Source organism: Sebastes fasciatus, chromosome 24 (assembly GCF_043250625.1).
Source record: "Sebastes fasciatus isolate fSebFas1 chromosome 24, fSebFas1.pri, whole genome shotgun sequence".
NCBI classification, from domain to species: Eukaryota; Metazoa; Chordata; class Actinopteri; order Perciformes; family Sebastidae; genus Sebastes; species Sebastes fasciatus.
The window spans coordinates 2966687-2992199 of record NC_133818.1 but is presented as its reverse complement, the minus strand read 5'-3'; the positions used below and the strand labels follow the sequence as shown (position 1 = coordinate 2992199).

Below are 25513 nucleotides of genomic sequence, written 5' to 3'. Positions count from 1 at the left end.
ACATGTTTGTGTGTCCTGTAGGACACTTTTTTATCTTTGAGGACCAAATATTCTCACAGTGTTACTAAAATGTAAGAGATCCCCTTCTAAGTGAGGATGTCTTGGTTGTTGTTACTCCCTCTAATCAGCTTAATTCCAGGTTTTGAGGTTACTATCGCATCAGGATCAGGTTTAAACTGAAGTGAGGAAGTAATGTGCATAAACAGAACCTTTTATAATCAGGAGTGAAATACATATACTCCTCCACTAGGACACTACTACTGGGGTCCATATTAGCCTCTTAACCCTAAGATGCATTGGTGGGTTAAAAATAACCTGGCTGGTCTGCTCGTTTTGTTTTTAGTATTGTAGTAGTAGTGTTTTTAATATTCAACAAATGTTATACACTCCAAACCAAACATGATAGAAACACATCAAACAGCAAAACAAATCATCCATGCTGATAAGAAAGTGTATTGATAATTCAGTTATATATTTCTCTCTATAAGAATAACCTCTGTAGTTGCTTCTTTAAACCCTTTTTACTGCATGTGTTACTGATGTCCTGTCCTGTCAGAATTATATGCTCACTGGCAAATGGCAACAGTCTTAAAGCCTGAATCCAATTACTAGTTGCAAAGCCACATGCGTGGGCTCAGCTTTGCAGAGTGGGTTGAGTCAACAGGAGGGAAAGGTGGACCGTTGGTGTGTTTCCACAACCTGCTTCTGCTGAGGAAGCTGTTGATCTGAGCGGGTTTAGAGAGCAAACGCCAGGCTCGTGTTGAGAGGGACATTTAAAAACTTGCCCCGAGTGATCATTGGGTCGCCCTCAGAGCTGCTTCTTTTCAGGCGTCCTCCCCTGTTTGCAGGAGGATTGGTACTGCCCATGTTGCCTAGGTGAGTTGACACTGCTTAGTGGGATAGGCCATATCAGCAGAGCCCATTGTTTTCAGGGGCTTATGCTACTCCAACAAGCACAGAGTGGGCACTCCTGTCTGCTTTTCTCCCCTCTCTCTGGACATGTTTGGTTTTTAGAAGATAAAAGAGAAGATTTTCACTTCCAGGTATTTCCTCTTCTCTATTTCTTTTATTTTGTCTCCTCTGATTCAATCATTGGTTTCCTGACAAGTGGGATTAGATCAGGAAGTGGTGAATGAGTTTGAGATAACGGCAGGTTTTCTTCCTCCAGATGACACATAAAGGTTGATAGGCAGTGACCCATTTCCCCAAAAGAATCAGCTGTAAATTTAGAAAGAAAACCTGACAAACTGCTTTTAAAGTCCTGAGGATATATCTGAAGGTTGAAAAAGGATATATGACAACAGTGCAGGTAAACTGAAGTTAAACTAAATCTTTGTATGTTTCTAACTGACTCTTCAGCTTCTGCAGAGATGCTCTGTGTGAATTTACAAGTCAGAAAATGCGCGTTAAAACACTGTTACATCTCTTAAACCGGTCAGCAGCTGAGCCTTAACTACAGATATGAAGCATTTTCAGATTGCATTGATTGAAGAAGTGTCCATGAGCAACAAGTGTTATTTGACCCATCTATCAGCAGCAGTTTACAGGAAATATTTGTAGCCTAAAAATAAAGAGGAATTATTTTATTCACAGACTAGAAAAGAGAATACTTTTAAATCTAAAGACATTTTTATTCTGCATCTGGATCCAGATCTACATCAAAACGCACTCTGAGTCATGGGTTATATGCACTAGATTTATTTTTCTCTTCAAGTAAATGCAGCAGTTCAGGAGAAAACAGGCCATTTCTGAACATTGTCACTTTATCACAATGCTGAAAAAAACTTTTTAAAATCGGAAAATCTGCACTAAGATCTCATCATTTCTACAAAACCACATCAGGGCTTGACATTTATGCAGAAAAAGCAGAAACATTTAGCAAGTCACCATCAGGGTTTGACTAATACGGAGTTGTAAAGGCTAATATTTTACATAAATATTCAACATATTTCCCCGCTTGTCTCACTTACCCCTCACTCCCACATAATGCAATAGAAAATGAATGTATGTGTTTCATTTTATTCTTGACAGTGTGGAAAAGCCCAGCATTTTGGCAGGAAAACAGCGACCAGGGTTATTTAAGGTTGTGCTATCATCTCTTTCATACTTCATATTAACAGCTGGGTGGATGAGCGATAGTAAACAAATGTATGAGAGCTAAAATTTCCTTAAAGGTTTTAGAGTCGAAATGAATAGCTGACTATTCGATTAGTTGAACAACAAATACATATTTCATCAGTTATTTTTTGCAAACACTGAAAATTAGCTTGTTCTAGTTTCTCAAATGTAAATATTTGCAGTTTGTCATTGTTTATGATAGTAAACTGAATATCTCGCTTTGCACTGTTGGTCGGACAAAGAAAGTAACTGCAATATGTCAACTTGGGCTTTTTTCACTGTTTTCTGTCCTTTTTTATAGTTAGTTAAAGCCCTAGTTTTTGCAGACTGTTGCAGTGAAGTGAACATTTATATAAAAAAAGCCCTTTATTGGCTTGATATCAGTGTAGATTTTGTGAAAACAGAGCCAGATGTTCCAGCTGTTGCTCATCTTCAGGTTTGCATTGTGTCAAAGTTATATTCTCCCCCTCTTTTTATTCTTTGTTGCCGGTGCAGGCAGTGACACCGATAAGCCCAGCTGTGATGACGCTGGCACTTTCTATTGTGTCGCCGCGTTTAGAGCTCAGTGGGGCGAGAACGGCCCCACAGGCTGCTGCCTGTTTGGGTTTGGTCTTTTCCCATCTACATATCTCTCTCTGCACATCCGTTAATTACTTAACTGTACATCACTTTTGTTTGCATTGTTGCTGAGTTCCTCAGTCTTTTGTAAGACATCAACAGATATATGATATAGGGACAGAAAAAGAGTTTTCTTCATTGTGATACATGACCACAGGAAGAGCGCCCCCTAGCAGTTGAATTGTTCAAATATAGCAGGTGCATACGCGGGTCTTTTAGCCAGTGATCAATCCAAATGGAAGATGCTAATGGTACGTGTCCACAGCCTCCGTCTTTTCCACGCATCCCATTCATTGTTTATGTAAGCAGCCGTGCAATGCATTCTGGTAGCGCAGTTTGAGATAAATGATTTGCATAAAGTTGAAGTCTAGGCTACACTATGCAAATCAGGGGCATTTGGCACAACCTGCTGCTTCTGGAAACCCCCAAGAAATGTTGAAACTAACCGTTGTCGATATACAGTATAGACAACTGCATGGTCTAGTTCTCACATAAAATGTTTTCTGAACTATTTTCGTGATATAAGAGAAGAAAGTTTCCAAACGAGCCGCCATGTTGGTTCCATTTTGAAAGCTGGGAGCAGCAGCCCACGAGGGAAAGCGTTCGTCCAATCAGGTGCCTTGTGTCTAGTGGCACCTCATCAAGCGTCCAATGCTGGGAAGCGAGGCGATCCCTTGCAATTAAAAAACGTGTATTTTGTAATATAAAAATATATTGGTATGTTTAATTAACTAAATAACAAATCAAGGGGAGAATCTGTGACGGTAGATAAATGAATATAATCTCACAGTATATACCTGTGTCATCACACTCACTTGATTAACACCAAGGGCAGGACATTTGGGGGTAGAAAATGTTCATAATTTCATAAAAGGGTGTGGTTTGTTGCACTCTACACATGCCTTTACCATTTACCCTTTTTACCCTTAGTTCTTTTTCAAGATATGTATTTCCTTCCCATTATTACAGCTCTCCTCATTCACAACAGCCACATGTTGGTAAGGTGAAGGGGTTGGTGTCATGTGAAACATCAGTGCACTAATTTACAGCCTGGATGCTGTGAAGAAGCTTGGTTGCCTCATTTCCTACGTGGCTGAACCAAATTCCACCAACATTTTGAGATTTGATGAGACCTAAAATAACACCTTGACTCAGGATAATATGAGCACTGACTTCCCTTCAAACACACATGATTTGTGTTGCAGTGGAGGAGTTTGTCCATGGTGGAGCAGTGTCCAAGTATGTGCCTCCCTCCTCCCCCTCAGCCTGACATTGGCTGGTATCTCTCAAAACAGACGTGGGCCCGGGCCAAACATTCCTGTGTTTCCTGACAAGGACACTGAAGTAGATCTTGAAAAGAAAAACAGGGTTGTGAAATATAGAGTTGTGATGGAATGTATCAGAAACCAGGCCGATAACAGGGCAAAACCAGTTCTGGTATCACATTTTACCCAGTATCCAAATCTGATAGTCAGAGCCAGAAAAAAAGCTAATATTTCCCAGTAAGCAATTTAGATATCTCGGTTGAAATTTGGCGTCATTTGGTTGAGAAAGTGCTACAGTGCATCTACCTTTTAGAAGAAAGTTTAAACCTTAAAAACATCTGGTGCAAAGAAATACATCTTAAATACTTGGACACAAATTGAGATTCTGTTGTTATTTGCTATAAGAAAATAAAAGACAAAGGTGACTTGATAAAGACATCTTTGCAGTACACAAAATGATTGTTGATTCTGTGACTGCCTTGCTCTCAGGCTCGTGAACAGCCAGTATGCCTGAATCTTTTATCTCTCTACCTTGTGGCAAACTGGGAGCTGTTGTAGTATTCACATCCCATTGATTTTACTTTCCCAGCAGCCCCAGCAGCAGCTCTGCAGGCCCAGCAACTTGCAGCCCAAACACTAGATTACAGCAAGGACGCCGGGCAGGACAATAACTCCTCCCCTCGCCTCAAATCCCCCTTTATAATCCCAGAGGAAATCTCCTCCCCAGCACAAGGTGGAGGGTGTTTGTGTTCATACTGGGAGGAGGACGAGGGGGTCGGCAGCTCTTCAGATTCCTCAGAGCGCTCCTCTCTGTCAGACTGCTGGGAGCTGTGGTGTCAAAGTGCGTCTTTCTTTCTGTCCTCGTGTGTTTCTGAAGGAGTCCGAGAGGCTGTGGAGAAGTGAGGTGGAAGGGTCCTTTTTGAACCACGACTGGTGTATAGCACAAAGACAACTTACATACAAACCCAACTATTTGAGGTAGTTGGTAAGTTACCATGTTTTTTTATCATGTTGTTGCTCCATTTCACTTCATCCAGGCAACGCTGCAGAAGTCTCCTTTTTAACCTGTTTATAATACAAATCAGCTTGTTTCAGGTATTTATACTTCCAGGCTGAAGTATTCAGTGGCCGGTTATTTCACTTGTGTTATTAAATAAGGTTTTAATACTTAACCATAGACAGAAAGGACTTAACAAGATGCAGCTTTTTGCAGTGTTTGCAGAGATTTGCACTTAACTTGACTTTTTAGTTATGTTTTTCTGAGCCACCTCCCTGTTTAAATCAAATTTAATAACCTCTGCAGGGGATTTGTTTATTTTTACTCTCATTTCATCTACCAATGCTTTTTTTAATTCATTGATTTATCATTTAGTCTAAAAAATGCCAGATTGGTCAGATCTCTAGAGGTTTTTGTGGCGTGAATGATGCTCAATGAGAAGAGCATTTTTTGGTATGATTAGATAAGAAAGTCAGGTATTGGAGGGACCTGAAGAAGCTGGATATGTAACTCATTTTTTTCATTTCTTAATGTCAGAAAATATCTTACTGCACTTCTTCAGCTTCTTCAGACGAATGTACTAGCAGCCAACTGGGTCAGCTGTGTTTCAGTCTAATGTTGGGTCATTTTCTTGAATGGGCTCGTATATCCTGGTAGTGAACGCTGGCGTCTCCTCCCCTGTGGAATATCTGTGACAGAGCAGCTGTATCCCCTGACAATAGACCCTCAACGCTTTAGAAAAAGTGACATTTGCATTTCCATTGTGCAACTCTCACTTTGTGTGTCACATTGGGCCGAGGGAGAGACGGTTTTTAAGTTAAACAGTTCGGGATGTTTGCTGTTCCATTACTATTGTAGCCTTCTCCTACATTTTCCCAGTTTTGGTTTGTTTGAAGTTCACAAAAGAAGAAGAGTTGTGTCGATGCTTTGGTTTTTAGCCGGAGATAGACGTGGGCGATTCTTCAGGTGCATTCAACATTCAAAGGCCTGCAGATAAGCACTTGTTTGGTTGCACAAGAAACTTTAATTGTGCAGTTTTATCCAGCTTAAGTTACTGTAATGATAAATTGATGCTAATTTAAAAAACATTTAGTTTAGTTTATTTAAGGATCCCCATTAGAAGCACATGGATGTGCCTCTAGTCTTCCTGGGGTCCTCAGTCAACTGGAGTTTGAAAAAACAAACCTGTGAAAGACGGAAAAATGGAGTCCACTTACTAGATACAGATACAGTATTTAATTACCACCGTTGATGTTTCGAGCGTGAGCAGTGCTCCTTTAGATGGTCACCGGTTACTGACATCTGAAGAAGAGCTAGACGCTCGACACGTCACTGGTTACTAACGTTTGAAGAAGTGTTACAAACGTCACCGGTGGTAATTACTTGTTAATGCTTTTCTAAGAAAAACAAACCTGACCCCCCAAATAGAAACTCAGACTTGGTTCTTATTTAACTATTTTTATTGAAATATGTAGAAAAGCTTTTATTTCCTGAAAGGGAACTGATATGGAACTGTACTTTCACAGGAAGGTTACAAGAAAGCGGTTAATAAGTTAATAAGCAGACTGATTAAAGGGAAAATGATGAAGGCTCATTTGATGTGCCTCCAATTAATTCCAATTAGTGAGATTTTTAGTCGGTGAACAGCAAGTCAGCTGAGCATGCTGAAATTGTCTACCATGCATGTAAAGTTTCCAATAAATCATTATTCCACAATAAATCCTGAATAAGTATTTACTCAGGTTTAAATGGAGCATTGAGTTCCAGAGAAAAATCCTCTGCAACCACTGGTTGTGTTGTACTTTGACCTTTGTTTTCTTGCCCTTCCTTTTTCCCCCTAATTTTATGCACTCTTTTGACTTTATGTTTTTTTCTTTATTGTAATTATGTAAAATGAGGATAAAACTCTTAATATTGAAAAACAACAAATCATCAAACCACAAAACCTTGACAGGATTAGTACCAAATATCTCTTTTGTCTCTTGAGGGATTATACGCAACAAAGCAGCAACAGTAAAGAAATCGGAGACAGGTGAAGTATTGTTAGAAACACTTTCTTTATTCCACAAGGAGACTCTCAGACTCCTGGGAGATGGCTAACATAGATGTGTCCCTCCCTGCATTCCTTTGCAGAAGGAATGCAGTGTCTCCATCATGACCTGGCAGGGTTAAAGTTTCAATCAAAGCAAATGAAATCTCATTTGGCTGAGATATTTCACGTCGGTCTGACATTTGAACTTGGGAAACAATCTCAAATATCAGCATTTGACATTTTAAAGAAGACAGTATTTTAAAAGATTCCAAAGCATTCACAGTTTGTCCTTATAAGAGCTTTTATTTTTATTTTGCCTGGTGGTTGGGAGGCAACCTGTGGATGCGACTCACATCCGTCTAATTTGTCTGGGCCATGTGGCTGTGACAGATCTGTCTCCCTCTCCTGTTGTGAAAGCCCTTCACAATAAGAGGTTCCACCCAACAGCCAATATGAAGTTTCCTTGGGCAAGGTACTAAACACATGCCTGTTAAACTTAACACAGGATTCTCTGAGAAAGTCAGCTCCATGATTTGGCCCAGAATGCAGCGACATTTCAGCATTAAGATTGTCCTTATGAGGCAGCTGTAATTAAATGAAATCTCCGACATCATCAGTCCAGCATTGATGCAACTTAGAGGGGTGGTTCGTCTTGCTTCTGAGTGACCCAAAAGGTGCCTGCATCACTCATGTGGGCCAGCAGGTATACTATTGTCTTGTTTTAGTTTGACATTTAACTTAAAGCAGGTTTTTATTTGGTGCATTAAGCAAAACGATGATGCTCTCTGGCCAGCCCTCAGGCTCTGTGGTTTCCTATTGCTGCTTTAGAAAGAAGAAAGATTGCATTCGATAATGTGTTAGTCTGTGTTTTGTCTTCTCTTTTCTTTTCTTTTGATGCTGATGTGTCCTCCTTCTCCTTTTCCTTTTTCTCCCTGCTTCACTCGATGCCCATCAGGGCTAAAATGGTTGATGTTGTATCGCCACGCACAATGCCGTCAGAAAGCGAGGTTCATGTGGCGAGGAGCTTTCTCACTAAGATTTTGCGAAGCTCTATGAGGTACCAACAGCCAGCCACATCCCGTTGTGTTTGCTGGTAGTTTTTGTTGAAGTGATCGAGTTTGTACCTTGTGCTTTGTGCTCCTTCCTTCCTTTGTATTTCACACTGTTTATTACTTATTTATTATAAGTATGGTGCCAGTTGTCAAAAGCAAATATCCTTTAGTTGTATTAGCAGATTTGTGTTATTTTATTTTGACCCTAAAGTTGTGTTGAGCCCAGTGATGTTCAGCCTCCTCATAGCTATTAGTTGGACATGAAGTTTCTCTGGTTTAGTATGTGGTTTGAAATTAGGATGTTGAACACATGTAATTCTTTTCTTTTTCAACATGCTCTCCAGGAAAAACCGCTTCAAAGGGTATGTGCAAGTTTGGTGTGAGCAAAGTGCATAGTACAGTAATGTTCTCAGTTTAGCTCCAAGGTATGGATGATATTATAACAACATGTGAGAAATTAATTGTATTTCCAGGCCAGAAAACTTTGAGATAAATACCTAGAAAAATGTTTAATAGGTCCCAAAATATATATGAGTGCAACTGAAGTGCACAGTCCTACCAAACAACCCAACACATGTTGTTAGCAGATTGTTATTGTGTAATAATACTTAGAATATTAAATTCTATAAATATTCTCATTAAACTCATTAAATCGTGAGTTTGGATCCTTATTGAAAGACATAATAAATACTAATTTGGGATCTGACTCTTCATCTGCAAATGTTGCTTTGTTTGTTGGGAGATTTAATCTCCTGGACAAAAACCCATTCAACCGAATATCTGTGTAACTCTGCAATAAATAATAATATATGAAGGTTTTTATTGGAGAATCCTTGCAACTTCAAAATTCTGTGGACTTGTTGCTAAAGTAGGAATATTTAAAGTAACACCTCATCCCTGAGTGCCAGAGTGCACAGTGGACTCTTGGAGGAGAATGATGGGGCTGCAAAAAAAAGCGTGAAAAAATGTTCAGCCATTGCACTCCACGGCTGCAATGTCAAATACTCCATTGTGTAAAGTGTTTGGTTGCCTCTCTGTCTTGCAGGAAGAATGATTCGGGCTCGCGCCCTCATTCCTGGCACTCCTCCAAGCTGACAGAAGAGGAGTCAGAGCCTGCCGGGCGAGAGGCCACCCCAGCACCAGTCTGGCAGCCAAAACATGAAGCAAGGTGAGACTAGTCTAGGTTCTCTTGGCTTTAAACAGGGAAGAAAATTCATATTCAGTTAGTGATGGTGGTTCTGTGTGAAGTTTGTTCTTATTTAAATAAAAGTCATTTAAGTAACTTCTCAAACATAAAGTACTAAAGGTAGGTTTATTTACGTTTTTTTACGTTACACACCAGGCCCAAAGAGTCGTCCAGTCAAGGGGACCAGAACACCCAGCATCAGCTAAGCAGCCAGTTCAGCTCAGTGAACAACATGGAGAGACTGGAGCGTCCCTCTCATCCCTACCCACCAGGACGTCTTTCCCCAACTAAATACATCAGCGGTGCTGAGCCGCTCTGTGGACCAGGAGGCAAAAGAGACTCTGGGTTCAGCTGTTTCTCTAGCACCTCCAGCCCTCCTGTTCATGACCCCAGCACATCTGATAGGAAAAGTACCAGCACTGAAAACATTTTCTTCAAGGGTCCTCAGAGTGAAGGGCCTCAGCAGGCAGAGTGGCCCAGGTACCTTCAGCCGACGCTGGGGAACGGAGGCTGGGAGGGATCACGGGGCGAGGAGCAGCCAGCCTCTCGGGTCTCCGTCGCAGGGAGACCCAGCATCGGCCCAGTGTGGCAGGTACCAGAGAAGAAAAAGTCCCAGTCTCCTCCTCCCCCACCTCCTCCCCTGCGCAGTGACAGTTTTGCCGCCACAAAGGTGTTCCCTTACTCTGAGGGGCCTAGTGGTCCAGCAAAGACCCACGGCAGGTCAATTGAAAAGCTGACAGAAAATAACGACCAGAATGGCCTCAGATCTCACCAGGAGAAAACCTCAGAGGCCCGACGTAGCTTAAACCCCCTGACCACCAAAGACTTCCTCCATCCCAACACGGCAGCTGACCACAACCACAACCAGCTGCACCCCAACAAACTCTTCTCCCTGTCCAGCAATGATGTCAGACAGTCTCATTACACCAAACTACCTGCCCACCAGAGGCAATACAGTGACGAAAGCCCCCTCTACCTGCAGACCAGGTCAGCTCCTCCCACCAAGATTCAGAGTGTAGGAAGCTACTATCGCAGCCTCCAGGATCTGCCCACAAACATCTTCAGCCGCAAACACGTCCGGCACTCAACAGCATCCATGGCAAGTTCTGCTGCAAACCCAAACCTGGAGAATGGGGGGCACAACAGATACTCTGGCCTGGCAAACAAGCATTCGGTTCAGACTGCAGCACTCCAGGCCAGGCAGGGCAAAGCAGAGGGCCGAAGGGGGGAAACAGAGAAACCCCACTGGGTAAACAGCAATGAACCAGGCTTCCCAAGTTCCTTGAAGACAAACGTTAAGGCAAAATACTCTCTACCTCAATCCCAGCTGCCTTATAGTGAAAATAAGGAGCGCAGTGGCCATTCCCATGTGGGGAATGGTCTACATTATGACCACCAAACTTCTGAACTTTCTGTTCGAAGCCGCAGCCCAGAGGATGCTGCAAAGAGAGGTGAAGGGCACGCTAATGACACGAAAAGACATTTCCCAACACATCAAAGTAATGATCATAAGGTCAGTCTTTCAAGGCACCAAGACCCATGGGTCCCTCAAGAGGATCAGCGGATATCCCCAATGAAAACCCCACTTCTCCACTCCTTGGCCCAGGAGAGTAGGAGTCTGACTGTGAGGCAACCAGCAGCTACGACCACAGGTGTCCTATCCACCCAGGTTGCTGGTGACACCATGGCCGCCAGCAGTGGAAAATCGAATCGCCGCAGCGACCGTTATGCCACCACCCTCCGCAATGAGATCCAGCAGAAGCGAGCCCAGCTGCAAAAGAGCCGCAGCGCTGCAACCCTGACATGTGATGCCGAGGATGAGGAGGCAGAGGAGTGGAGATCCACAAAGTCATCTACGTCTTCTGGTGTCTCCTTCTCCAACACCTACAAAGACCACCTAAAAGAGGCGCAGGCCAGGGTCCTCCAGGCCACCTCTTTCCAGAGACGAGACCTTGAGCCTCTTGGACCAGAGGCGCCGATAGTTAAAACCACCAATGGACGCATTAGAGGACGTAAGCGCTTCCCACTGGCCAAGAGGATGCACTCCTTCTCAGAGCCTGACAAGATAGACAAAGTGGGAGTGGAGGGAGAACCTCAATCAGGGTCTTTCGGAGAGCGTAGGAAGTTCTTTGAGGCCAAACCAGCATTTTCCAGGCCTGTGCTGAAGTCCAGCCAGGGTACAAACTTGACGGCAGACCTTAGTGAGGAAGGCAAACCCAAAGAAAGAACTCCCTCTGGAGAGCCCGAGGAAGCTCACCCATCCACAGACCCCAAATACCTCAGCCCTGGACATAAGCAGGTCTTACTAGAGCAGCAGAGGCTTGGGACCTTCGCTGAGTACCAGGCCACGTGGAATAAACAGAAGAAGTCATCAGAGACCAAGACGCAAGGGAGGTATCACTCGGCGGAGAACATCTTGGACGCAGATGCCGAGGACAAGACAGTGTGCATCCACGAGAGATCCCGATCTTCTCCCTCTGCAGACTTCTATACACAGGTGAGAAGCCCAGAAGATATAGCTGTTTGTATAACTGAATGATTTATGTGCATGTATGAGTCTGTTCTACTAACATGAGATGCTTAGTAATAATGGATGGCATGAAGATAAAACTTTTAGCTGTAAGTTATTAAGTAAGACGATGTTTTCATCCAAGAGTTCATGATTGGATTTGCAGAGTTAAGCGAAGAAGCCCTTTGCCTTTCTTTTGCAGAATATTCCCTCACCATGGGGAGACCCTCACATCCAGCAGAGCAGTTACAGGTGAGATTAAGGTTTACAATATGTGTATATATAAATACAACACAGTTAGATAATACAGTAGACAATAAGAAAAAAATACAACAAACTAAAAAGGATGCAATCAATCAGTGAAATAAACAAATTAACTCATCACTCTTACTGTTTTACTTTTAACGCACAGTGTTTGCTCAATATGATAAATAGTAAGGGTGGGAAAAAAATCAATTAACCTATGTATCACAATTTTATTTATTTATTTTTAATTTTATTTTTTAATGCAATAAATTGTAATATCAAATCGCAATACTTAAAAATTGCAATACATATCGAATCCGCACCCAAATATCGTGATACTATCGAATCAGGAGATAGGTGAATCTTCCCAGCCCTAATAAATATTCAACGCCTTGAAGGGCAGCAGAATGGCACAGTGTTTGCCAAGTAAAACAGTTGATCGCTGCACTTTCCAGAGTGTCCACCAGACCCTGCTCGCTCTGTCTGGAAGAAATGCATGTGAAGTTTCATGTAAATGTGGAATGTATTTGGGAGGTGAGATTTCAGGGCAAAGTGAGAACACGTCTCAGTTTCTCATTCCAGGTTTCCTGAACTAAAAGGAAAATATCATTTTCTGTCATACTAGATCTCTTCCCAACCTTATCTCGTATTGTTGGAGCTCATGTTGAGGTGAACAGTATCTTCTGGACTCCTGTCGTAAACTACACCCAGATTTACAAAAGTGTCTGTGCAATTACAGGTGATTTACGGCGGGTGGAGAGTGTATCATTTTATCCTTGAGCTGCTTTTGAAAATGAACACTTATCTGCTGTGTACATGATCACTTTCTTGGCTAAATGGTGAAATTAATCCACAGCATTTGTTCCTTTGTTGACATGTTTCTTTGTGTGACATAAACACCTTTCAGGAAATACGACGTTCATCCACAAGTGTCAGCAAAACTTGCACGAAGATAACTGAATTGTTGCTCAAGTTCCTTTTTATTCTAGTTTTATTTCATGCACCTTTTTAGTGGGTGGTGTTTAAACGAGATACAATCCCAACCACTGAAGACTGAGCTTATTTGTGCAGTTTTGCTATATATTCATCATTAACCAAAACCCCTAAATTATTTTATGCCCATTTCACTTTAAGATTAAAAGATAAAAAACCCTTAATGAAGCCCTAAGTGTTGTTTCTCAGCCTGCCGATACATTAATGATAACATGGTTCAACCAGTTAATGTCAGGTTTATTTCAGTGGCCTCTCTTAATCTGCCAAATTATGGAAAATATTAAGCATTACATTTAAATATTTAAAGGAGTCTAATTTCTGCAGCCGTGTCTGCTAAATGTCTTGATTTAAAGTCAATAAGAAGCTGTAGCAGCATGGTAAGTTTAGAGAGTTATCTGATTATAAATGAAGGGAAACAGTATTTCTGATGGTTTATAGGATATGTTTAGGATTCAAAATGGGGAACTTTCCTTTAAAAATCCAGTTTGTCCTCAGTTTATTTTAAACAGTAATCCCATCACTCTGTGTATGGCAGAGAATTTGATCCTGTAAACATTGATGCATGATAACTACAATAAGTCTTTTTTTTAAAAGGTAAATAATGGTGTAATCAAAATATTTGTTTAGGTGAGATGTGTCTTTAAGCCAGACTCTGTCACTGTAACTGTCTCTGCTCAGGTGTAATCCAACCTCTGTGTTTGGTTTTCACACCTGTGGCTCGGGTTTCCTAAACTGTAACACTCACTGTGAACAGCAAACACACCTCTAAAGCCTCTAAAGCTACAAGTCAACAGGCAGAGGATCCACTAATGTGGTTCAAATAAACAAATTACACATGTTAGTGGAGTAAACATGGCGGTACATGAGCCAGGTAAACAACTTCTTGTGAACTTTGCACATCAGTCCTAAACATGGTCCTTATTTTCTAAAATGATGAGCATTTGAATTTACTGTTTAACTTCATTTTAGCAAGCTTGATTCTGTCAAAAACATGCCCACAGAATTGCAGAATAAAAATCTCAGCTGCTGTTTTTTTAGATGTACTAAAACCGCCAGAGTACTTCTGACTCATGGTGTCTTGATGGAGTTTGACTTGGAGCCCAATTTCTTCCCAGTACCACTGAAAAACACACAGCACATGGATCGTATCCCATGTGTAAACAAACTTTTCTTAACTTTTCTACTCGGGAACCTGTAATATGTTTTCATATATATTTTCAGAGATGTCTAAACGTCTTTGAAAATTCTTCTAAACCGATGTTGTATATATAAAAAGGAACAAAGTACACACTTCTTGCACCATAAACAAAGCTATACACAAGAGGGAGGAACATTTCATGAAGCAATTTAAACAGACACGGTTGTTTGAACAGCTTTATAAAGAAAGACAAATGTTTGACCTCCTTTGTAAAGAAGGTAAAATTAAACTTTTCCCTCAGGTACTGATGAAGTTTGTCTTTGCTTTGACCTCTAGAGGAAAAACAGAGAGCAGACTGCAATACCAGCCTCACCACAGCCCACAGTCGGGCCTGACAGTCCCCAGAAACGAGGGCCCGGTCCCAGGCCTCACTGACCACAGGACCAAACCAGATGCTGCCAATCCCTCCCACACCACACACTCCTCAGGCCCTCGCAGCCTCAGCCCCAACCCAGGATCCCAGCATCTATCCCAGCTTCCACAAACCAAGGGCCTCCTGCCTCCGCCCAGGCCCCATTTAGGCCCAGAGACCACATCCTCCTCCCAGGAATTCCTCGCTGGCGCCCAGGCAGACCCGACAGCGCTCCAGCCTCTGTCCAGCTGCAGCTCTGACACCCAGTACCATGCTACTGCCCAAAACTCCTCGGCTGGCCCCGCCCCGGCCAGCTCCCCTCAACTCAGCAGGACGTCCAGAGCAGATATGAGCAGAGGAGGTGGAGAAAACAAGGTGGAGAAGGAGCAACCGCAGCCACCTTCCTCGTCATCCCTGTTCTCCCCCTGGACGGCCGCTCTGTCTCTTCCTGCGACTGATCGAACGCGATCTCCCTCGCCACAGTTTGCCCCGCTGAGACTGACCAACAAACCGCCGGCCGTGTTCGTGCAGGATGACTCACCGCTCAGGTAAGCAGCTTAGCCAAAGTGCTTCAGGTCTCCTCACCGCCCCTCGTTACGTAAAGCTTCTCTCTTCTGTTCTAGTAGAGGAGGCTTTGAATTTAAGGTAAACAAGTTCAAGTCCGGCACTGATAAACAAAACAAACAGAGTGTAGAAAGAAAAGATTATCATGTTGATACGTCAGACCTTTGACCTCAAATAGCATAAAAAGTGTCAAAGGAATTAACTGTGAAAATGCTGCTACTTCTGTCAGCTGATGGAAATGTGCCCACGGAGAGGAAAATCACAGTTTGATGGTGCTTGTCGTCGATTGCCTCTGCGGCCTGAGGCAAATCGGACTGGAGGCTGTAATTTAGTTAAAGCCACATGGCTGCTGTGACCTTTGGTTTCTATTGCAGTTCTACTGTACGATCCATCCTTTAATTAGAAATGCTCGACTGCGTAGCTCTGATGTGTATTAAGAAATGTTTCCATACTCTGCGATTTCTGAAGCTTTAAACCTTCGACTGAAGTTAAACATGAAAAATGTGAAACCTTTACAGCCCCTCATCTTAAGCGTTCTGCCCCGTCGGTTTACTTTAGTCTTCAGATGAATAAGAAACAAAAAACCTATGAGCAAGGCAAAAAGTTTCAGTATGTTTGGGAACCAAAACAGTTCAAGTCTTGGCATTATTTTATGCATCTGTTTTTGCTATTTTGCAGGTTACAGGTTCGAAAATGAGTTAACTGTGAAAATGTGATGTTGGATTAAAAACATTCATCCTCAGACCCTCAATTAATAATTATAAGAATATTATAAATAATGACATTTAAAAGAAGGTTTTGCCTTCATTAAATTTGAATAAGCTTATGTTGGGAATTTACAACACCGAGCATTATTGATATAAGAAAAGAGCTGATATGGGGCACATAATTCTAACATTATAACATACTGAGGACCACAAATTTAGAGTTAAACTGTCTTCATTGTCACAAGTTTTTAGATGTTAGAGACCAGCAGATGAATAGTTTCAGGCTTTAATATGGAAATGTTTTCCCTGTCCAGGTCAGAAAATGATTTGACGCTCCCAGCTGAGATGGATGTGAACAGTCCGGTGAGGAAAGTCCCTGTGAGGATCGTCCACGCTGAGAGCAGCTCGGAGCGAGAGGGCAGGGCCTACCTGCCTCAGAGCAGCGACTCCTGCAGTGTCTTCGAGCCACCGCCGGCCCACATCCCCTCCCTGAGCACCACGGAGCGCCTGGCTTCGTCCCTGTTCAGCGCCTACACCCGCCAGGCCCCTCAGGAGCCCGGTCAGGCTTTAGTGTCAGTCCCGGAGTCGAGTACAGCGGGGGCTCGGCGCTCAGAGGAGGATGCCAAGAGAGAGGAGCTGGCCAGGGACATCATGGGTAAAGATAAGTCTCTGGTGGACATCTTGGACCAGAGCGGTAGGATGACCACCATGGACCTGATGGAAGGACTCTTCCCCACAGAGGAGCAGATCCTGGAGGGGGCCCACCAGCGCAGGAGGGCTTCCTCTGGCTCCAGACTGCCCACCTCATCCCCCAGGAGCATGGACAGGTGGGACCTTTTATAAGCTATCTCCAGATTTATTAAAATCATTTATTACATTAGAACTGCTGCATCCTTTAACTTTAGCAGCTTCAGAAACAAACATATAAACGTTTCCAGATGCTGTGTGCATTTTGTGATTGGAGTAATTGCATCCACAAAGGGCTGATATTAACTCCTTGTCCTCAAGTATCTATCCAGCAAGACACTGAATTTGCTCTCTCTCTCTTAACTGGTTGACACAGTTATCCTGGACTTTATCATGTGATTATACAATTTTAATAACTAGCTAGATTTTTAGAAACAAAAAGAGCTCAACATGATGTGAGCTTCTCTGATAGTGTTAAAAAATTCTCCAATCCTTTTTTTCTATTGTTTTCAGGAGGAATCACCATGTTTGCTAACTTCATTCAAAATCAAAATCATCAGAAAATATAATTTACATATGTGAATATAGAAATGCAAATTAAACGCAAAAGGACTGACTAATAGTCTGTGGCAATTATATGAATGGGAACACCAGGGGATGAATTAAATTAACAAATTAAACCAAGTGTTATTGACTAATTCAAGTTTTATTTCCAGTCCAGCCTATTCAACCTTCACTCAGCCTGCCCTCTGGTGGACAAATGTCTCAATACAGTTATCTCCTCTAATCTACTGCTCTGTAATTGCTTGTTTTGTAACGTGTAGGTCATTTTCTGCCCGTTGCAGAAGCAGCTGAATACTTCCCACTATTCCAACACTATTTTTCTTTTATTCCAGCTGTTGTTGGTTATACAAAAATGTCTCCGAACCTCTGCTCAGCTGTGTTTGTGTTTACATGTGTGTGTGTGTGTGTGTGTGTGTGTGTGTGTCAGGAGGGAGGAGGAGGACTTGTCTGTTTCAGCAGCAGCCTCTCTGGTCCCCAGCTCCTCCTACTACAACACATCGGCTCCCAAAGCCGAGCTCCTCATCAAGATGAAGGACATGCAGGAGCAGCTGGAGGAGCAGGACTCTGAGGACGAGCTGGACGTCAACCTCGCCAGTAAAAAGGTAAAACTCGCCCATTGAGAGATAGACAGCATGTAATATTATGTATAACACTCAGCAGCCTCAGTCAGCCTCAGGCAGCCTCAGTCAGTCAATTTCAACAGAAATTGGAAAGGATTTTTAATCGTCTGTAAGTGGAAACTTGCTTTTGAATTTGCTTTGAGGTATGTGTTTTTCTCCATGTTTTCTTCATGCTCTCCAGCAAGAGCTGATCTCCAGCCTGGCGAGGAAGCTGGAGGTGCTGCGGGAGGCACGGCACAGCCTGCAGGAGGACGTGGAGGACAACGAGGCTCTGGGCCGGGAGGTGGAGGCCACCGTGCAGCGCCGCTGTCAGGCCAACCAGCTCGACAAGTTCTGCATGTTTGTGGGCGACCTAGATAAAGTGGTGAGCCTGCTGCTGTCGCTGTCGGGGCGGCTCGCCCGGGTAGAGAACGCTCTCAACAGCCTGGAGGACGAGGCCCCGCCAGAGGAGAAGGTAACATCCAACAGGGAAAAAACACTGAATCTGTTCAGATAGATGACATCCATACTGTCCACCTGATCTACTGATTAATTCCTAATATCCATCCTTCATCAGCGAACCCTGGCAGAGAAGCGCAAGCTGCTGATGCAGCAACACGAGGATGCCAAGGAGCTGAAGGAGAACCTGGACCGTCGGGAGCGGCTGGTTTCCTGCATCATGGAGGCCCACCTGGACGCAGAAAGCCTGGACGACTATCGCCACTTTGTGAAGATGAAGTCAGCCCTCATCATCGAGCAGCGTAAACTAGAGGACAAGATCAAGCTGGGCGAGGAGCAGCTGAAGTGCCTGGTGGACAGTCTGCCGCTGGAGCAGAGGCCGCTGCTCTGATAGCATTCACCCGAGAAATACTTTTTCTTCTTTCAGATTGAGGCACCAGTTGGGTGACAATTTCTACATTTGAGGATGATTCATGTAGCATTTTTATATTAATGTCATTGTTAAATTGTGTCTGATTTCATGGCTGAGAGGATTTCAAGCCTCTATTTCATGCCAGTGGTATTGTTATTGTTTCAGTACTACATTACCAATGTGGCCCTTTTTGACCAAATAGTTCTAAGAACTAAGAAGCCTCAGGAACTAAATGAGGTCAATTAGTTCGGTAATTGATTAAAAAACGACGGCTTCTTTGAGGCCCAATTTTTGCACAATGACTAGACAACAACACAGAAATATTGTGTTGTCATTTGTAATGAACTGATTCACGACTGTGATGTTTAAATGGATATTGTACAAAAGATATATAGAGACAGGGAGGATGAAGGAGCCAGAAGATGGTTTGTTCTGCATTAGTACGCATCGGAATTAATAATTGAATAAACTTTAATTGTCTAGAGTTGCAGGGAAAAAGTTTCCAGGATTCCTGAAAAAGTTACTGAAGTCAAAATGGGCTCATAGTCATGGAACAAATGTCTTTTCTCTTTTACTGTACTGAAGAGGATAAACAAACGTTTTATGTTGACCTTTCATTCCTTCTGCAGTCTGCTGCACCAGAAACTCAGAAAGATCCATCCCGCTTTGTTCTGGAAGTGAACTCTGTCGATTTTATGCTGTGAAGAGTAGCAGATTTCCCTAAATTCACAAGTTTATTTTCTCCCTTTTTTACAGCTATTAGTATCCCAAAGTCAAAGCACTCATGGTTTACTGATGCTTTATAAGATTTTAAAATTATAATACATAAACATCTATGTATGGAGTATCAAACATGATCAATGCTGGTCACTATTGGAGGCATTTCTATCACCGATGACTCCAAGTCTTCTTTCTCCAGGAACATCAACTCCTGTCAAGTTGATACTCAAACACTGATGATTTTAGATCGCGTACAACTTTAATCAGAATGCTGTTTTTATTAAGGCCTGTATGTATTTGCACCTCAACACCCCAGAGAGATCTTACAGTGTTTCCAGTGTCACTTTTTTATTTGTGTTTCTGTTCTATTTAAGTTGCATCATGAGCTGCATGTTGCTGGGTTTGTAATTAATTACCATCAGGTGTGTTTTAAGTTTTATTTTAGTAATATTTTCTAGTAATTTATTTTAGAAAACTTCTATGGAGAAAGAAGAAATGTCTCCCCAGTAATTTATTTCCACTCATGACGTACTTTTTGTTTTCTAACAAAATAAGATGAAGAGTTTGATTCCAAGATGCTGTTCTCCTCTAGTCAGCCATGATATTAAGTTAGCTTTCCTGCTTTTACAACCTTTGTGTAGTGTATTATTCTATATGGGCAGATGACGTCACGTTTACATATGATGAATATCTCATTTTGGAGTGAAACTCTTTAATTTATGCTGGATTAAGAGCTGATAACTGGACATTATTCTCATAAAGACGATGTTGACTTTTTCCAGCAGTACTTGTTTTCTATATCATAATACACTGCTAATATTCCCTGGATGGTTTTGTTGCCTGTAACCTCACAGGTTTTCATTCATACTTGGTGCTTTTAGCTGAAGCTCCCAAAAACGTTGACGGCAGTCTCGTCACCACCGCACTGACTCATCTCATCTTTTCTCCTTGCTCAGAGTGAAAGGAGTGACGCACAGCTGGGGTTTCTGTGGAGGTTAATCTAAAAGTTAGCACTTTAATATATATATATACATATATATATATATATATATATATATATTTATTTATTTGAAGACGTGCCTACTGTTGCCTCCCACCACTGTGAACTTTATGGACTGACGCGGGCGTGTCCTGGTGCTGTGTACGGCACACACACACTTCATGTATGCAGTGCACTCTTTCACCAACTTTCAAAGCAATAAAATGATAAAGCTGAGAGATCTGGTGATGTTATTTTTGAACATTATCTAATACCGTAGGTCAGTTTGATATTATTTTACTGGAACTGTCCACTTAGCAAACATTTTATCAAGTCATTAAGCTTTTATTTTCTTAAAACAAATGACAAACTGCCAAAGCAGTCAAATTATTTCAACGTGTTTCCTTGAAATCAAGACCCAATCATTTTCTAGAAAGAAGAACTAAGGCAGATATTGTGACGATTCGACCTGCTGTTGCTCTGTTTTCTGTCGGAGGCTAATCGGCAGCATTGGACACACCTGGGCCCCATCACGGCCCCATCACGGCCCTATGTATATAAGCCAGAGCAGCAGCCAGTCATTTGAAAGACTGCCACCCTGCACACCTCTGTGGTGTGGCATTTATGGCATTTTCTTTGTTTTTACAGCATGATATCCGTGCAGCACATTTCAACTCATCTGCTCCCGACACTCCTGACTTTACAGAATCCTTCCACCTGTTTGAATTGATTAGATTGCTCTGTTATTCACTATACTTGTGTGTTTGTCCCAGTTTAAGAGAATATCTGCTCTAGAATCAAGACAATGAAGCTGGATTTTAGAAAACATTGAAACAATTTGATTTGGGTTAGGGTTGTTTTAGGAAAAGCAAACTTAAAGGACTCAATAACAAATAAAAAAAAGTTCAAAAAGCAAAATACTAAGTGTTCATAAGACAGTATTTTGTTCTTTGGATGACAGTTGCTTCCAGATGACACTGCGTCCAGTCTTTTGTGCTAAGCTAGGCTAAGAGACAGTGAAGCAAATTATAGAAAAGCAAGTTTTAACTCCTTAAGATTTTTGATCCAAATTTCAACAAAGTGTTGCCCCATCACCGACAACGAAAATGCAACATCGGGACTCCCAAATACTCCATTTCTATTTACTATTTAATTAGTAATTTCTGTCAACGACAGACTAAAACTGTTGTATTAATATGCCCATAATTCACATGGGCAACAATTTAAGTTTACCTGGAACATTTTATTTTCTGATTGCTGTTTTAGAGGCTTTTCTGCCCTGACTTGAATTAATTGCATATTTGAAGTAGAAGAAACTGTCAATCAGGGCCTTCAGTTTACAGTCTCAGTCTCAGACTGACTATGATGCGACCTTTGAAACAGCCAAAAGTAGTAACTGTTTATAGTGTTAGCTTTGGTTGGGCAGGTGGGAGTGGAGACAGAGGGGTTGGGGAAGAGTGTGTGTGTTTTCTGACAAAACAATATAGAGGTTATCACTTCAGAGCACACATTTAAACTCAGATTTCTTATTAAAGACATTTATATACTCTTGAACAAAGTTTTTTTCTCCGGATTTATTTAACTTTCAGCTTACTTTTACCAATTCTAAGCAAGTTCCCTAGTGTTTACAATCTTTGATGACGTATTTTAATCTATTGCTCAACATCATGTCACACTTTTACAACCCCTAGCCGCCATTCTGGACTTTTACTGCACCTGTTGGATTAAGGATCAGGGTCAGGGCTTTATTTGGAGTGAGAAAAACTGGATTTCCCTGCCAGGCCCCTTCAGGATCAGGACAATGTGTATGGCTTTCTTTCAGACTCCACCTTCAGTATATTTTAACACACTTTAACACTTTAGTTCTGACGGATGGCACTGTGGCCTGCTAACATACACTTCTGAAGTGCTGTGTTATATTTGATTTTGGTAAAATGTCCGATGTAGTAAAAGGAATGTCGTTTAAATGTATCAGAAGCAACAGACATTATTACATATTTAATTTTTTTTTGCTGCACATACAAGGGAAGCATTCTGTCATCATTCAGTGATGTTGTATTTCGCCTGATTAAACTGCATGTGGCTCCTGTTTTACAATGTTCACTAGATCCTCAGACAAGTTTGACATGATACAGTGAAATGAGACATTTCTGCAATTGCAAGAATTGACATGAATTCCACCTGCACTGCAATATTTAAGTGCAGCTTTGTTCATCTTTAAACACATGTTTGTCCTGAACTGAGCACTTTAAGGCTGCTCTGGTTAATTTAATAAAAACAACTGCAACTTAAATCAACATTTTAATTTTAATATTGGAACTAGATTATTAATACGTTTCTAAACAATCATATTATCTCAGCAAACAAATGTCAAACAAATGTGAGCATCATCAGTTGGAACTGTAATAACAAAAAGAAAGTAAAGCGAGTTGAAAGTAAGGGTATATAAAACAATAACACCATCAGAGCCTATTATATTCTGTCAATCATTTACAGTTTCACGACATGACTGGAAACTGTATCTAGGTTATTGGTAGGAAGAAGAGGAAGTGTCGTGCTGCGTCTGTGACTAAAAAGACCTTCCTGTTCAGGTTTTCAGTCTGTTTCTGGTCTCAGAGTTTGAAGGCGGCTCGGCTCAAAAAAACAGCACTCAGGTAAGAGTTTGACTTCCAGTCTGTGATGGAAGTTACCTGCTTTAATCTGATGTGATCAATAATATACTCAGCGTATGTATGTAGGTTTTATCCTTTTTAAATTAAATAAATTAATTTGCAGAAGCCTTTTTTGTTGCTAAATCTGTATTTATAAAACAGATTATAATGTTTTTATCATTATGATTTAAATTTTTACATTAGAAGTGATAAGAAAAATATTGCAGATATGAGTTCACTGCTACATGTGTGTGTGTGTGTGTGTGTGTGTGTGTGTGTGTGTGTGTGTGTGTGTGTGTGTATGTGTGTGTTTGTGAAATTATACAAGATAAGCATAATTTCCTTTTTAAATTAAGTCCAACTTTCTCTTATGCTGCTGAATAATAATTGAACATGAATTAAGATAGTAAGAGATGAAAGTATTCTTTATGACATAAAGTTTATTCAAGTGTGCTATTAGTATAAACTTAAAATAATGCTTTCACTTATGTACTTATCAGAGATATACTTAACAAAATGATACTTAAGTTTCCTCAGCTTAAGTATACAGAAAGGTCCAAGTATACTTGGCTTATACTGAAAATTATTAAGTATTATATTAAACTATAAGTTTACTGAGAGTGTACTTTAATACTTTATACTTAAGTTTACTTCGTAAAATAAACTTGAGGGTTTGATTATTCCTACACCTTTAGAAAGGTGGTCTGCTGGTTTCACTAGCGTGGAAATACAGCCGAATAAAAACACAGTTTATTCCCCTTTGTTTGTCAAGCCTGAGCTTAAAAGCAAAAACAATGTTCTACTGGAGGTGAACGTACAAAATAAACCATTTCAGCTGATGCATGAAAAGCACAGAGACCAAACCAAGAGAAAGAGGCAGTTATTTTACAGCTCATACTTATGAAAATCAAGTTCATCATGAGAAGGTGATAAACAAATATGGACATTCTGCAGAGTAACATATTAACATCTAAACCAACCATAATAAATCTTAGTCATGATGGTCCAGATGTCTAATAAACCAGGCTATAGGGGTGATGAGGGTCACAAGACTTCCCCACCACCATGTCGAGAAGCTTAGAGATTAGTTTTACATCTGAATCGTCTGGTTGACCTAACTGCACAGAATTACTGTGATATATTCCTCAATGGGTGTGTTAGATACACCTGTTAGTGAGGTCAACCATGAAACTTTTAAGCTTTTTTATTGATCCTAGTGTGATCACTGTGGAGGCAAAGTGTTCTTTTAGGACATCAAGCTCAGCTCTACATCATCAACATATGGTAAAGTTAGTTTTACCCAATAGACGCCCAAATAGTTTGAGAATAAGGTATAAACATCACAGCATAACGTCTTTGAGAGAAATGTATATTTTCTGCTCCTCCACTGAGGATGTGTTTTGTTTTCGTTCATGAACACTTGTATGTGTGTCCTCTCAGAGGGAGCTGCAGGTGCTTCTTTGGTAACCCAGGTGACAAAGGAGCATCAGAGGACCTGAGAGCGTGAAAAAGAGGAAGAGGGGATGAGTTGCAGCCACACAGAGAGAGAGAGAGAGAGAGAGAGAGAGAGCTCTCGCTGGATTTGAATTCTGAAGTTACAACAGAGAGGTGAAGCTTCCACCTGGTTTTGATCTCCTGATGATGCCCAGTCTGGGTGGGACCAGGACTTTCTTGGTAACCTGACGCTCTATCGTGGCTCCACTGCCATGACCTACCTGGCTCACACCGCCCACGCCCAGCTCGGTGCCCTCTGGCTGGGCTGCGTGGGCTGGACGCTCACCACCGTGGCCCTTGGACTCATCCAGTGGAGGGTGTGGCAGGTGTCTGACAGGGAGGTCATCAGCTCCGGGGTGGCCTGGGTGGGCGTCTGGCGGGCCTGCTTCAACAGCCACACCCTGGTGAGCCCTGGCTTTAGGGTCATGCACTGCAGGTACATCAGCCTGACCGAGGCCTTCACGCCACCAGAGATCGTGGCAGGTCAGGTTCTCATGCTCCTGTCTCTGCTCGTGGGGCTTTGTGGGAACGCTGGCGGTGTTTATTCCTTGAGGAACGTCTACTTTGGGATGGAGAAGAACTTCCAAATCCGCTTGGCATTCTTCACCACCGGTGCGCTGTGCCTGTCGGCCGCCGTGATGTCACTCATACCTCTCCTGTGGAACCTGAGCTCGGTGGTGACCAATCAGACCATAAAGTTCCCCCCGGAGTTTAAAATGCCCAAGGCTCCCGATTCTCAACATGTGGGGTGTGGCATCGGGGTCGGGATGGTGGGGTCAGTCCTCATGGTTGTCTCTGGGATTATGTTCTGTATGTACAGGTTACCAGGGAGGTCACGGCACCTGGATGGGTCATTACCTGCACAATCAGTGACTGACAGCAGGGGGGCTTTAACAAGCACCGGGGGGAAAGAGAACCCAGCATTTGAGTCTCATGAACACTTGTAATTAGTCTGTTTAACACACTCATGTACCTGAACTCACAGATTAGGAAACTAATGACAACTTTAACATATGAAGAGTTCCATTTGCAAATTGAGATTGAATTGAAGAAAGAAAAGTAAAAAAGGAACTTTATAAATGAACTTCTGGTTTGTGGTCTGTTTCCAACA

The 25513-nt window shown here is 41.9% G+C and overlaps 2 protein-coding genes across 8 annotated transcripts; both read left to right on the top strand.

Annotated features, from left to right (window-relative positions):
• The first annotated feature begins 677 nt into the window (after window positions 1–677).
• LOC141762957 (protein Shroom2-like) lies at window positions 678–20220 on the top strand. 6 transcript variants are annotated; one of them, XM_074627148.1, is made up of 11 exons: window positions 5036–7733; window positions 7986–8087; window positions 8427–8444; window positions 9128–9250; window positions 9425–11765; window positions 11980–12029; window positions 14491–15114; window positions 16152–16664; window positions 17516–17690; window positions 17890–18162; window positions 18265–20220. In XM_074627148.1, exons 1-11 carry the CDS (start codon window positions 7720–7722, stop codon window positions 18535–18537), a joined length of 4506 nt encoding a protein of 1501 aa, XP_074483249.1. In that variant the 5' UTR covers window positions 5036–7719; the 3' UTR covers window positions 18538–20220. The 6 variants fall into 6 exon arrangements, with proteins under 6 accessions (XP_074483251.1, XP_074483253.1, XP_074483254.1 ...); XM_074627153.1 differs by lacking the exons at window positions 5036–7733; window positions 7986–8087 and adding an exon at window positions 914–1043; XM_074627150.1 differs by lacking the exons at window positions 5036–7733; window positions 7986–8087; window positions 8427–8444 and adding an exon at window positions 678–876.
• Window positions 20221–20739: 519 nt separating this feature from the next.
• Window positions 20740–25483, top strand: LOC141762960 (claudin-34-like). 2 transcript variants are annotated; one of them, XM_074627156.1, is made up of 2 exons: window positions 20740–20870; window positions 24351–25483. In XM_074627156.1, exon 2 carries the CDS (start codon window positions 24615–24617, stop codon window positions 25347–25349), a length of 735 nt encoding a protein of 244 aa, XP_074483257.1. In that variant the 5' UTR covers window positions 20740–20870; window positions 24351–24614; the 3' UTR covers window positions 25350–25483. The 2 variants fall into 2 exon arrangements, with proteins under 2 accessions (XP_074483257.1, XP_074483256.1); XM_074627155.1 differs by lacking the exon at window positions 20740–20870 and adding an exon at window positions 22845–22911 and having other exon boundaries at window positions 24349–25483.
• The last annotated feature ends 30 nt before the right edge of the window (window positions 25484–25513 follow it).

Bases quoted from the DNA above. Each gene is read 5' to 3' on its own strand.
- LOC141762957 (XM_074627148.1), top strand. The intron at 16,665-17,515 runs GTGGGACCTTTT...TGTGTGTGTCAG, and splicing joins TCCCCCAGGAGCATGGACAG to GAGGGAGGAGGAGGACTTGT. The intron at 18,163-18,264 runs GTAACATCCAAC...ATCCTTCATCAG, and splicing joins AGGCCCCGCCAGAGGAGAAG to CGAACCCTGGCAGAGAAGCG.
- LOC141762960 (XM_074627156.1), top strand. From the start codon at position 24,615: ATGACCTACCTGGCTCACACCGCCCACGCCCAGCTCGGTGCCCTCTGG.